This window comes from Scyliorhinus torazame, chromosome 14 (assembly GCF_047496885.1).
Source record: "Scyliorhinus torazame isolate Kashiwa2021f chromosome 14, sScyTor2.1, whole genome shotgun sequence".
NCBI lineage: Eukaryota > Metazoa > Chordata > Chondrichthyes > Carcharhiniformes > Scyliorhinidae > Scyliorhinus > Scyliorhinus torazame.
In genome coordinates this window covers 224,169,044-224,183,984 of record NC_092720.1, presented here as the reverse complement: position 1 = coordinate 224,183,984, position 14,941 = coordinate 224,169,044, and the positions used below count along the sequence as shown (strand labels likewise).

Here is a 14,941-nt window from a genome sequence, read left to right as displayed (position 1 = left end):
GCTGGGGCCCTGCCTTCCCAATACGCCTGCGCCGCACGCCGATCCGCGCACCCCGGGGGTCCCCGCTGCTACTTCTGCGGTCGGCAGAAGCACCCCCGCCAACACTGCCCGGCCCGCACTGCAGTCTGTAAAGCCTGCAGTAAAAAGGGCCACTTCGCGGCTGTGTGCCAGGCCCGCGCAGTCGCTGCGATCGCGCCCGCTACCGCCCCCTCCCCCACGCCAAACCCACAATGAGAGCCGCTATCTCCTCCCGGGGCCATGTCCGACCAATGAGCGTCGCCATCTTGTCCCAACCCCGCAATGTGCGCACCATGGGCGTCGCCATCTTGTCCCAACCCCGCAATGTGCGCACCATGGGCGTCGCCATCTTGTCCCAACCCCGGAATGTGCGCACCATGGGGGCCGCCATCTTGTTCCCCACAGGGTCCCCGGACATCTCGACATCGGAACCGCACCCGCTCGGCACCCGAAGCACCTGATGGCTACCCGCAGCTCGCTTCGATGACGCTGGACCAATCTCACCCGCACAACCTGGCCACCGCGTTGACGACGGTTAAAATCAACGGCCACACGACCTCGTGCCTGCTGGACTCCGGGAGCACCAAAAGCTTTGTTCACCCAGATACGTTAAGGTGCTGCTCCCTTGCGGTACACCCTGCCAATCAAAGGATCTCCCTACCCTCTGGACCCCACTCCGTCCCGATCCGAGGCTTTTGTACAGTCACCCTCACGGTCCAGGGCGTAGAATTTAGTAACTTCCGCCTCTATGTCCTTCCTAATCTCTGCGCTGCACTCCTGTTGGGCCTGGACTTCCAGTGCAACCTCCAGAGCCTCACCCTCAAATTCGGCGGGCCCTTACCCCCCCCTTACCGTTTGCGGCCTCGCGACCCTCAAGGTCGATCCCCCCTCCCTTTTTGCAAATCTAACTGCGGATTGCAAGCCCGTTGCCACTAGGAGCAGACAGTACAGCACCCAGGACAAGACCTTCATCAGGTTCGAAGTCCAGCGGAAGGTATTATCGAGGCCAGCAACAGCCCCTGGTGAGCCCAAGTGATAGTGGTTAAAACTGGGGAGAAACACAGGATGGTCATGGACTACAGACAGACCATCAATTGGTACATGCAGCTCGACGCGTACCCCCTCCCACGCATATCTGATATGGTCAATCAGATTGCACAGTACCGGGTCTTCTCAACAATTGACCTGAAATCCGCCTACCACCAGCTCCCCATCCGGAAGTCGGACCGGCCATACACTGCCTTCGAGGTGGACGGTCGCCTCTACCACTTCCTTAGGGTCCCTTTCGGTGTCACAAATGGGGTCTCGGTCTTCCAAAGGGAAATGGACCGAATGGTCGACCACTACGGTTTGTGGGCCACCTTTCCGTGCTTAGATAATGTCACCATCTGCAGCCATGACCAGCAGGACCACGATGCTAACCTCGATAAATTGCTCCGCACTGCCACTCTTCTCAACCTGACCTACAACAAAGAGAAGTGTGTGTTCAGCATGAACACATTCTTAGCCATTCTCGGCTATATAGTCCAAAACGGACTTCTCGGGCCCGACCCCGACCGCATGCGCTCCCTCAGGGAACTTCCCCTCCCCCACTGCCCCAAGGCCCTCAAACGCTGCCTGGGGTTCTTTTCCTACTACGCTCAGTGGGTCCCAAACTATGCGGACAAGGCCCGCCCACTCATTCAGTCCACCCAATTCCCTCTCACGGCCGAGGCACAACATGCTTTCGCCAGCATCAGAGCAGACATGGCCAAGTCCGGGATGCGCGCAGTGGACGAGTCACTGCCTTTCGAAGTAGAAAGCGACGCTTCAGACGTCGCCCTTGCCGCCACTCTAAACCAGGCAGGCAGGCCCGTGGCATTCTTTTCCCGCACCCTTCATGCCTCTGAAATTCGACACTCATCCGTCGAGAAGGAGGCCCAAGCTATCGTTGAAGCGGTGCGGCATTGGAGGCATTACCTGGCCGGTAAGAGATTCACTCTCCTTACGGACCAACGGTCGGGAGCCTTCATGTTCAATAACACACTGCGGGGCAAGATCAAAAATGATAAAATCTTGCGGTGGGGAATCGAGCTCTCCACCTATAATTACGAGATTAAGTATCGCCCTGGTAAACTCAACGAGCCCCCAGACGCCCTCTCCCGAGGTACATGTGCCAGCGCACAAGTGGACCAACTCCGGGCCCTACACGACAGCCTTTGTCACCCGGGGGGTTACTCGATTTTACCATCTGGTCAAAGCTCGCAATCTGCCCGACTCCGTCGAGGAAGTAAGGACAGTCACCAGGGACTGCCAGGTCTGTGCAGAGTGCAAGCCGCACTTCTACCGGCCAGACCGCGCGCGCCTGGTGAAGGCTTCCCGCCCCTTTGAACGCCTCAGCGTGGATTTCAAAGGGCCCCTCCCCTCCACCGACCGCAACTCGTACATTCTTAATGTGGTCGATGAGTACTCCAGATTTCCCTTCGCCATCCCATGCCCCAATATGACGCCTGCCACCGTCATCAAGGCCCTCAGCACCATCTTCGCTCTGTTCGGTTTCCCTGCCTACATCCACAGTGACAGGGGATCCTCATTCATGAGCGATGAGCTGCGTCAGTTCCTGCTCAGCAGGGGTATAGCCTCCAGCAGGACGACCAGCTACAACCCCCGGGGAAACGGGCAAGTAGAACGGGAGAATGGGACGGTTTGGAGGGCCGTCCAGCTGGCCCTACGGTCCAGGAACCTCCCAGCCTCTTGCTGGCAGGAGGTCCTCCCTGACGCTCTGCACTTCATCCGGTCACTATTGTGCACCGCCACTAATAACACACCCCATGAACGTGTTTTTACCTTCCCCAGGAAGCCCACATCTGATGTGTCGCTCCCGACTTGGCTCGCTGCTCCAGGTCCGGTCCTTCTCCATAGGCATGTCCGACTCCACAAGGCTGACCCCTTGGTGGACAGGGTTCACCTGCTCCACGCCAACCCCCAGTATGCCTTCGTTGAGTTCCCCGACGGCCGCCAAGATACTGTCTCACTCAGGGACCTGGCACCGTCAGGTTCCACCCCAACACCCCCCCCCCCATCAATGCGCCCCCCCCCCCCACCTCCCACCGCGCCGCCAATATTGACCCCACCAGACCAACCCCTCCCCCCTTCCCGCACAAGAGGACGAAGAGGACTTCTGCACGCTCGCGGAGTTCCCCGATGACTGGCCAGCATCAGCACTGCCACCATCGGTGCCACCTCCACCACCGCCAGCACCGACTTCGCCGCCACCGTTACGCCGCTCCCAACGAAGCACCAAAGCACCGGACCGGCTGAACCTTTGACGGACTCCGGACTGTCAACATGGACTTTTCTTTCCCTACCATTGTACATAATTCCACTAATTGTATATAGTTTCACGTCACACCTGCCAAACTCATTTTTAACAGGGGGTGAATGTGGTGAACCACTGTAATAGGAGATGTAAGGTAGGACCTGCACTACAGGTTCGCCGGTAGCTCCTGCCGGCTGGCTTCGCCCAGGGAGAACTGTATAAATATGCACGACCTCCAGTGCCCTGCCATTTCGCCAGCTGCAGCAGGAGGCCACGCATCTGACTGTAATAAAGCCACAGCTGTACCAACTTTAGTCTTTGTGCAATTGATTGCACATCACAGTGCAGAAGGAGGCCATTCGGCCCATTGAGTCAGCACCAGCTCTTGGAAAGAGCACCCTACTCAAGCCCACACCTCCATCCTATCCCTGTAACCCAACCTAATCTTTTTGGACACCAGGGGCAATTTATCCTGGCCAATCCACCTAACCCGCACATCTTTGGACTGTGGGAGGAAACCGGAGCACCCGGAGGAAACCCACGCAGACACGGGGAGGACGTGCAGACTCCGCACAGACAGTGACCCGAGCCGGGCATCGAACCTGGGACCCCGGAGCTGTGAAGTAGCAGTGCTAGCCACTGTGCTACCGTGCTGCCTGTGCTATTGCTGAAGCACTTTGTGCCACAGCTTGGGAAGGATGTGAAGACACCACAGAGAATGCAGATTACTGAGAGGAGCTGAAGAAACAGAGAAAGGGTGGAGAGGGGGGTCAGCGTTTGAGAGGAGATTTGAGAGAGGAATTTAAAACCATGAGGAATCTGGACAGAGTAAAGGGGATAACGGGGGTGGGGGGGGGGGGGTCGGTGATTGGGGGGAAGCTGTATCCGGGTTGTGGGGGGGGGGTATCGCACTAGGAGAACCTCATTACTGGAGGGGCTGGTTTAGCACAGTGGGCTAAACAGCTGGCTTGCGATGCAGAACAAGGCCAGCAGCACAGTTCAATTCCCGTACCAGCCTCCCCGAACAGGCGGCGGAATGTGGCGACTAGGGGCTTTTCACAGCAACCTCATTTGAAGCCTACTTGTGACAATAAGCGATTTTTATTATTACTCAATGGGGAAGGTGGTGAGTTCCTCCCCTGACATATTCAGGCTTTTATACACCGACAGACTCTGTGTTCACTCTCTGTCCGTCTCTACCTTTACAGTTCAAGAGGTCGATATACGAATGAAGCTGAAAGCTGTAAGACATGCAACTCAACAGCGTTTACTGCAAATCTAGGCTTGTGCATTGTTACAAGGTACAGTATTAGACAGCACAGTTAAACCACGGAGGGCGCGATTCAACCAAAAACGATTCTCAGTCTGGGTTTTGGACATGTTTAGTGAGGTATGGGGCTGGCACAATGGTTAGCACTGCGTGTTAAGGAATGGGTTAAGAGACATTCCAATTAGTTGTCTCGTTTATGTTAAGTATCCAATAATTGACACTGATATGTAAAGGGGCTTCAGGTGGCCTTTGTGTCAGGTGATGTGATGATAGAGTTTTGATCAGAATCTGTGAAAGTGAAATAAAGGTGTTGGTGAAAAGGAGCAGAATTATACAACAGCAGCTAAACGTCTAACAAATGGTAGTTTATCAAGATCTCGGAACATGAGTAAGGCTACGAATACTAATAGGAGTAGAAGCCCACATGCACGTGAGATTTTGGTGGCTTCCAATAAATTAGATGAAAATGTTATCAAAGAAGCTAAACAGCAAGAACTGCATAGTTGGAGTGAATTTGGGGTATACACAGAAGTACCGGATAGGGGACAAAAAGCTCTATCCCACAGATGGATTTGCACAGAAAAGGTTCTTCCGGATGGAACTTATAAGGCAAAGGCCAGGCTCGTGGCAAGGGGATTTGAAGAAAACTTAGAAGATCAGGATTTAAGGGTAGATTCACCTACAGCAGGAAAGGTTATTTTAAAGATCTTCTTGGCTCTATTAGCCACAAAGGCATGGGAATGCAAATCTATAGATATAAAAGCTGCCTTTTTGCAGGGGCATGAGCTCCAGAGAGACATTTTTCTCCGTCCTCCTAAAGAAGGAGCTAACACAGACGGGGTACTCTGGAAGTGGAACAAGTGTGTATATGGATTAAATGAGTCTGGTATTTTTCGGTAAGGTCAGTTTGGTTAAAGTTAGGCTGTTGCCAGTTGAAAGCAGATCCTGCATTGTTTTACGGGCACTATAAAGGAAATCTTTCTGGCATTTTTGTGCTGCATGTGGATGATTTTTTCTGGGGTGGGACTAGTGGGGTGGGACTAGAGTGTAATGTTACAGCACACAGTCCGGTACCAGAGTGTAATGTTACAGCACACAGTCCGGTACCAGAGTGTAATGTTATATCACACAGTGCGGTACCAGAGTGTAATGTTATATCACTCAGTGCGGTACCAGAGTGTAATGTTATATCACACAGTGCGGTATCAGAGTGTAATGTTACATCACACAGTGCGGTACCAGAGTGTAATGTTATATCACACAGTGCGGTACCAGAGTGTAATGTTATATCACACAGTGCGGTACCAGAGTGTAATGTTACAGCACACAGTGCGGTACCAGAGTGTAATGTTATATCACACAGTGCGGTACCAGAGTGTAATGTTATATCACACAGTTCGGTACCAGAGTGTAATGTTATATCACGCAGTGCGGTACCAGAGTGTAATGTTACAGCACACAGTGCGGTACCAGAGTGTAATGTTATATCACACAGTGCGGTACCAGAGTGTAATGTTATATCACACAGTGCGGTACCAGAGTGTAATGTTATATCACACAGTGCGGTACCAGAGTGTAATGTTATATCACACACTGCGGTACCAGACTGTAATGTTATATCACACAGTGCGGTACCAGAGTGTAATGTTATATCACACAGTGCGGTACCAGAGTGTAATGTTATATCACACAGTGTGGTACCAGAGTGTAATGTTATATCACACAGTGCAGTACCAGAGTGTAATGTTATATCACACAGTGCAGTACCAGAGTGTAATGTTATATCACACAGTGCGGTACCAGAGTGTAATGTTATATCACACAGTGCGGTACCAGAGTGTAATGTTACAGCACACAGTCCGGTACCAGAGTGTAATGTTATATCACACACTGCGGTACCAGAGTGTAATGTTATATCACACAGTGCGGTACCAGAGTGTAATGTTATATCACTCAGTGCGGTACCAGAGTGTAATGTTATATCACACAGTGCGGTACCAGAGTGTAATGTTACATCACACAGTGCGGTACCAGAGTGTAAGGTTATATCACACAGTGCGGTACCAGAGTGTAATGTTATATCACACAGTGCAGTACCAGAGTGTAATGTTATATCACACAGTGCGGTACCAGAGTGTAATGTTATATCACTCAGTGCGGTACCAGAGTGTAATGTTATATCACACGGTGCGGTACCAGAGTGTAATGTTACATCACACAGTGCGGTACCAGAGTGTAATGTTATATCACACAGTGCGGTACCAGAGTGTAATGTTATATCACACAGTGCGGTACCAGAGTGTAATGTTATATCACACAGTGCGGTACAAGAGTGTAAGGTTATATCACACAGTGCGATACCAGAGTGTAATGTTATATCACACAGTGCGGTACCAGTGTGGAATGTTATATCACACAGTGCGGTACCAGAGTGTAATGTTATATCACACAGTGCTGTACCAGAGTGTAATGTTATATCACACAGTGCAGTACCAGAGTGTAATGTTATATCACACAGTGCGGTACCAGAGTGTAATGTTATATCACGCAGTGCGGTACCAGAGTGTAATGTTATATCACACAGTGCGGTACCAGAGTGTAATGTTATATCACACAGTGCAGTGCCAGAGTGTAATGTTATATCACTCAGTGCGGTACCAGAGTGTAATGTTATATCACACAGTGCGGTACCAGAGTGTAATGTTACATCACACAGTGCGGTACCAGAGTGTAATGTTACAGCACACAGTCCGGTACCAGAGTGTAATGTTATATCACACACTGCGGTACCAGAGTGTAATGTTATATCACACAGTGCGGTACCAGAGTGTAATGTTACATCACACAGTGCGGTACCAGAGTGTAATGTTATATCACACAGTGCGGTACCAGAGTGTAATGTTATATCACACAGTGCGGTACCAGAGTGTAATGTTACATCACACAGTGCGGTACCAGAGTGTAATGTTATATCACACAGTGCGGTACAAGAGTGTAAGGTTATATCACACAGTGCGGTACCAGAGTGTAATGTTATATCACACAGTGCGATACCAGAGTGTAATGTTATATCACACAGTGCGGTACCAGTGTGGAATGTTATATCACACAGTGCGGTACCAGAGTGTAATGTTATATCACACAGTGCGGTACCAGAGTGTAATGTTATATCACACAGTGCGGTACCAGAGTGTAATGTTATATCACACAGTGCGGTACCAGAGTGTAATGTTATATCACACAGTGTGGTACCAGTGTGTAATGTTACAGCACACAGTGCGGTACCAGAGTGTAATGTTATATCACATAGTGCGGTACCAGAGTGTAATGTTATATCACACAGCGCGGTACCAGAGTGTAATGTTATATCACACAGTGCGGTACCAGAGTGTAATGTTACATCACACAGTGCGGTACCAGAGTGTAATGTTATATCACACAGTGCGGTACAAGAGTGTAAGGTTATATCACACAGTGCGGTACCAGAGTGTAATGTTACAGCACACAGTGCGGTACCAGAGTGTAATGTTATATCACACAGTTCGGTACCAGAGTGTAATGTTATATCACGCAGTGCGGTACCAGAGTGTAATGTTACAGCACACAGTGCGGTACCAGAGTGTAATGTTATATCACACAGTGCGGTACCAGAGTGTAATGTTACAGCACACAGTGCGGTACCAGAGTGTAATGTTATATCACACAGTGCGGTACCAGTGTGTAATGTTATATCACACAGTGCGGTACCAGAGTGTAATGTTATATCACACAGTGCGGTACCAGAGTGTAATGTTATATCACACAGTGCGGTACCAGAGTGTAATGTTATATCACACAGTGCGGTACCAGTGTGTAATGTTATATCACACAGTGCGGTACCAGAGTGTAATGTTATATCACACAGGGCAGTACCAGAGTGTAATGTTATATCACTCAGTGCAGTACCAGAGTGTAATGTTATATCACACAGTTCGGTACCAGAGTGTAATGTTATATCACGCAGTGCGGTACCAGAGTGTAATGTTACAGCACACAGTGCGGTACCAGAGTGTAATGTTATATCACACAGTGCGGTACCAGAGTGTAATGTTACAGCACACAGTGCGGTACCAGAGAGTAATGTTATATCACACAGTGCGGTACCAGAGTGTAATGTTATATCACACAGTGCTGTACCAGAGTGTAATGTTATATCACACAGTGCAGTACCAGAGTGTAATGTTATATCACACAGTGCGGTACCAGAGTGTAATGTTATATCACGCAGTGCGGTACCAGAGTGTAATGTTATATCACACAGTGCGGTACCAGAGTGTAATGTTATATCACACAGTGCAGTGCCAGAGTGTAATGTTATATCACTCAGTGCGGTACCAGAGTGTAATGTTATATCACACAGTGCGGTACCAGAGTGTAATGTTACATCACACAGTGCGGTACCAGAGTGTAATGTTATATCACACAGTGCGGTACAAGAGTGTAAGGTTATATCACACAGTGCGGTACCAGAGTGTAATGTTACAGCACACAGTGCGGTACCAGAGTGTAATGTTATATCACACAGTGCGGTACCAGAGTGTAATGTTATATCACACAGTTCGGTACCAGAGTGTAATGTTATATCACGCAGTGCGGTACCAGAGTGTAATGTTACAGCAAATAGGGGGGGACCAGAGTGTAATGTTATATCACACAGTGCGGTACCAGAGTGTAATGTTACAGCACACAGTGCGGTACCAGAGTGTAATGTTATATCACACAGTGCGGTACCAGTGTGTAATGTTATATCACTCAGTGCAGTACCAGAGTGTAATGTTATATCACACAGTTCGGTACCAGAGTGTAATGTTATATCACACAGTGCGGTACCAGAGTGTAATGTTACAGCACACAGTGCGGTACCAGAGAGTAATGTTATATCACACAGTGCGGTACCAGTGTGTAATGTTATATCACTCAGTGCGGTACCAGAGTGTAATGTTACAGCACACAGTGCGGTACCAGAGTGTAATGTTATATCACACAGTGCTGTACCAGAGTGTAATGTTATATCACACAGTGCAGTACCAGAGTGTAATGTTATATCACACAGTGCGGTACCAGAGTGTAATGTTATATCACGCAGTGCGGTACCAGAGTGTAATGTTATATCACACAGTGCGGTGCCAGAGTGTAATGTTATATCACACAGTGCAGTACCAGAGTGTAATGTTATATCACATAGTGCGGTACCAGAGTGTAATGTTATATCACACAGTGTGGTACCAGAGTGTAATGTTATATCACACAGTGCAGTCCCAGAGTGTAATGTTATATCACATAGTGCGGTACCAGAGTGTAATGTTATATCACACAGTGCGGTACAGAGAGTGTAATGTTATATCACACAGTGCAGTACCAGAGTGTAATGTTATATCACACAGTGCGGTACCAGAGTGTAATGTTATATCACACAGTGCAGTGCCAGAGTGTAATGTTATATCACACAGTGCTGTACCAGAGTGTAATGTTATATCACACAGTGCGGTACCAGAGTGTAATGTTATATCACACAGTGCAGTATCAGAGTGTAATGTTATATCACACAGTGCGGTACCAGAGTGTAATGTTATATCACACAGTGCGGTACCAGAGTGTAATGTTATATCTCACAGTGCAGTACCAGAGTGTAATGTTATATCACGCAGTGCGGTACCAGAGTGTAATGTTATATCACACAGTGCGGTACCAGAGTGTAATGTTATATCACACAGTGCGGTACCAGAGTGTAATGTTACAGCACACAGTGCGGTACCAGAGTGTAATGTTATATCACACAGTGCAGTGCCAGAGTGTAATGTTATATCACACAGTGCGGTACCAGAGTGTAATGTTATATCACACAGTGCGGTACCAGAGTGTAATGTTATATCACACAGTGCAGTATCAGAGTGTAATGTTATATCACACAGTGCGGTACCAGAGTGTAATGTTATATCACACAGTGCGGTACCAGAGTGTAATGTTATATCACACAGTGCGGTACCAGAGTGTAATGTTATATCACACAGTGCGGTACCAGAGTGTAAGGTTATATCACACAGTGCAGTACCAGAGCGTTATGTTATATCACACAGTGCGGTACCAGAGTGTAATGTTATATCACACAGTGCAGTACCAGAGCGTTATGTTATATGTGTAACTGACCCCTGCCTTTGTCTTGTTTTACAGACAGTTTAATCGGAGCTGGAAGTAGCTCCCGGCCCTCGTGTCTGACGATCTCTCCCCTGTCAGAGCTTTCTTTGACACAGAATGATGCATTTAAACAAAGGTTAATTACAGGAGCTGTAATAAACTGTACAGAACATCCGCCTGTGGATAAAACCTCCTCCTGTAACAGTTTGAATCGAAAGTGAACTGATTGTTGAACATTCGGAACAATTATCCCTTGCCAATCGAGAGACCCCTATGGCCCTCGATGGATCGTTTCTGATTTAAAGGTAGGACTGTTTACCGAGGGACACCTCCCGATGCTGAGAATTGACAGGACTAATTGTGATTGGTCACATTCGCTCACTTTATTAATGTGGATTATAATAAAATGTAAAATTAACTCAGTCAGGCTGATAAGAATTAGAATTCCTTCACACCAATAGCAAGAGGGAATGATCCACATTTAGATAGCCCCATGCTGGCTCGGTGATGGAGGATCAGTATTCACCTTGCCATGCTGGCCCAGGCAACACGGTCCCGGCACAACACATTCTGGTCAAGGAAGCAGCACTCGTACCGGCATCGACAAACTGAATCCCTGCAGAAGACAACCTGGAAATGGATCAATGCAGCTTCAATCTTTATTCAAAATCACTAAACTATCACTTCCACAAAATACAAATGGTGAAGGAACTGATAACAGTGGGGTCACTGCACAGTGAATTACAGTGGGGTCACTGCACAGTGAATTACAGCGGGGTCACACTGCACAGTGAATTACAGCGGGGTCACTCTGCACAGTGAATTACAGTGGGGTCACTCTGCGCAGTGAATTACAGTGGGGTCACTCTGCACAGTGAATTACAGTGGGGTCACTCCGCACAGTGAATTACAGTGGGGTCACTCCGCACAGTGAATTACAGCGGGGTCACTCCGCACAGTGAATTACAGTGGGGTCACTCTGCACAGTGAATTACAGTGGGGTCACTGCACAGTGAATTACAGCGGGGTCACACTGCACAGTGAATTACAGCGGGGTCACTCTGGACAGTGAATTACAGTGGGGTCACTCTACACAGTGAATTACAGTGTGGTCACTCTGCACAGTGAATTACAGTGGGGTCACTCTGCACAGTGAATTACAGTGGGGTCACTCTGCACAGTGAATTACAGTGGGGTCACTCTGGACAGTGAATTACAGTGGGGTCACTCTACACAGTGAATTACAGCGGGGTCACTCTGCACAGTGAATTACAGTGGGGTCACTGCACAGTGAATTACAGCGGGGTCACTCTGCACAGTGAATTACAGTGGGGTCACTGCACAGTGAATTACAGTGGGGTCACTCTGCACAGTGAATTACAGTGGGGTCACTCTGGACAGTGAATTACAGTGGGGTCACTCTACACAGTGAATTACAGCGGGGTCACTCTGCACAGTGAATTACAGTGGGGTCACTGCACAGTGAATTACAGCGGGGTCACTCTGCACAGTGAATTACAGTGGGGTCACTGCACAGTGAATTACAGCGGGGTCACTCTGCACAGTGAATTACAGTGGGGTCACTGCACAGTGAATTACAGCGGGGTCACTCTGCACAGTGAATTACAGCGGGGTCACTCTGCACAGTGAATTACAGTGGGGTCACTGCACAGTGAATTACAGCGGGGTCACTCTGCACAGTGAATTACAGTGGGGTCACTGCACAGTGAATTACAGTGGGGTCACTCTGCACAGTGAATTACAGTGGGGTCACACTGCACAGTGAATTACAGTGGGGTCACTCTGCACAGTGAATTACAGTGGGGTCACTCTGCACAGAGAATTACAGTGGGGTCACTCTGCACAGTGAATTACAGTGGGGTCACTCTGCACAGTGAATTACAGTAGGGTCACTGCACAGTGAATTACAGTGGGGTCACTCTGCACAGTGAATTACAGTGGGGTCACTCTGCACAGTGAATTACAGTGGGGTCACTCTGCACAGTGAATTACAGTGGGGTCACTCTGCACAGTGAATTACAGTGGGGTCACTCTGCACAGAGAATTACAGTGGGGTCACTCTGCACAGTGACTTACAGTGGGGTCACTCTGCACAGAGAATTACAGTGGGGTCACTCTGCACAGTGACTTACAGTGGGGTCACTCTGCGCAGTGACTTACAGTGGGGTCACTCTGCGCAGTGAATTACAGCGGGGTCACTCTGCACAGTGAATTACAGTGGGGTCACTCTGCACAGTGAATTACAGTGGGGTCACTGCACAGTGAATTACAGCGGGGTCACTCCACACAGTGAATTACAGCGGGGTCACTCTGCACAGTGAATTACAGTGGGGTCACTCTGCACAGTGAATTACAGTGGGATCACTCTGCACAGTGAATTACAGTGGGGTCACTCTGCAAAGTGAATACAGTGGGGTCACTCTGCACAATGAATTACAGTGGGGTCACCCCACAGTGAAATACAGTGGGGTCACTCTGCACAGTGAATTACAGTGGGGTCACTGCACAGTGAATTACAGTGGGGTCACTGCACAGTGAATTACAGTGGGGTCAATCTGCAAAGTGATTTACAGTGAGGTCACTCTGCACAGTGAATTACAGTGATGTCACTGCACAGTGAATTACAGTGGGGTCACCGCACAGAGAATTACAGTGGGGTCACTCTGCACAGTGAATTACAGTGGGGTCAATCTGCACAGAGAATTACAGTGGGGTCACTCTGCACAGTGACTTACAGTGGGGTCACTCTGCACAGAGAATTACAGTGGGGTCACTCTGCACAGTGACTTACAGTGGGGTCACTCTACGCAGTGACTTACAGTGGGGTCACTCTGCGCAGTGAATTACAGCGGGGTCACTCTGCACAGTGAATTACAGTGGGGTCACTCTGCACAGTGAATTACAGTGGGGTCACTGCACAGTGAATTACAGCGGGGTCACTCCACACAGTGAATTACAGCGGGGTCACTCTGCACAGTGAATTACAGTGGGGTCACTCTGCACAGTGAATTACAGTGGGGTCACTGCACAGTGAATTACAGTGGGATCACTCTGCACAGTGAATTACAGTGGGGTCACTCTGCACAGTGAATACAGTGGGGTCACTCTGCACAATGAATTACAGTGGGGTCACCCCACAGTGAAATACAGTTGGGTCACTCTGCACAGTGAATTACAGTGGGGTCACTGCACAGTGAATTACAGTGGGGTCACTGCACAGTGAATTACAGTGGGGTCAATCTGCAAAGTGATTTACAGTGAGGTCACTCTGCACAGTGAATTACAGTGATGTCACTGCACAGTGAATTACAGTGGGGTCACCGCACAGAGAATTACAGTGGGGTCACTCTGCACAGTGAATTACAGTGGGGTCACCGCACAGTGAATTACAGTGGGGTCACTCTGCACAGTGAATTACAGTGGGGTCACTCTGCACAGTGAATTACAGTGGGGTCACTCTGCACAGTGAATTACAGTGGGGTCACTGCACAGTGAATTACAGTGGGGTCACTGCACAGTGAATTATAGTGGGGTCACTGCACAGTGAATTACAGTGGGGTCACTGCACAGTGAATTACAGTGGGGTCACTCTGCACAGTGAATTACAGTGGGGTCACACTGCACAGTGAATTACAGTGGGGTCACTCTGCACAGTGAAGCACAGTGTATTACAGTGGGGTCACTGCACAGTGAATTACAGTGGGGTCACTGCAGAGTGAATTACAGTGGGTTCACTCTGTACAGTGAATTACAGTGGGGTCACTCTGCACAGTGAATTACAGTGGGGTCACTGCACAGTGAATTATAGTGGGGTCACTCTGCGCAGTGAATTACAGTGGGGTCACTCTGCACAGTGAATTACAGTGGGGTCACTCAGCACAGTGAATTACAGTGGGGTCACTCTGCACAGTGATTTACAGTGGGGTGACTGCACAGTGAATTACAGTGGGGTCACTCTGCACAGTGAATTACAGTGGGGTCACTGCACAGTGAATTACAGTGGGGTCACTGCACATTGAATTACAGTGGGGTCACACTGCACAGTGAATTACAGTGGGGTCACACTGCACAGTGAATTACAGTGAGGTCACTGCACAGTGAATTACGGTGAGGTCACTCTGCACAGTGAATTACAGTGGGGTCACTGCACAGTGAATTAC

The 14,941-nt window shown here is 49.0% G+C and overlaps 1 protein-coding gene across 3 annotated transcripts in view; it reads left to right on the top strand.

Annotated features, from left to right (window-relative positions):
• LOC140390582 (uncharacterized) overlaps window positions 1-11,183 on the top strand; it is a 90,061-nt gene extending 78,878 nt beyond the window's left edge. For all 3 annotated transcript variants that reach the window (XM_072475783.1, XM_072475782.1, XM_072475781.1), the window contains 2 exons: window positions 4,525-4,617; window positions 10,797-11,183. In XM_072475783.1, coding sequence (XP_072331884.1) covers window positions 4,525-4,598 — 74 coding nt within the window. In that variant the 3' untranslated portion in view covers window positions 4,599-4,617; window positions 10,797-11,183. The remainder of the gene's footprint in view (window positions 1-4,524; window positions 4,618-10,796) is intronic.
• The last annotated feature ends 3,758 nt before the right edge of the window (window positions 11,184-14,941 follow it).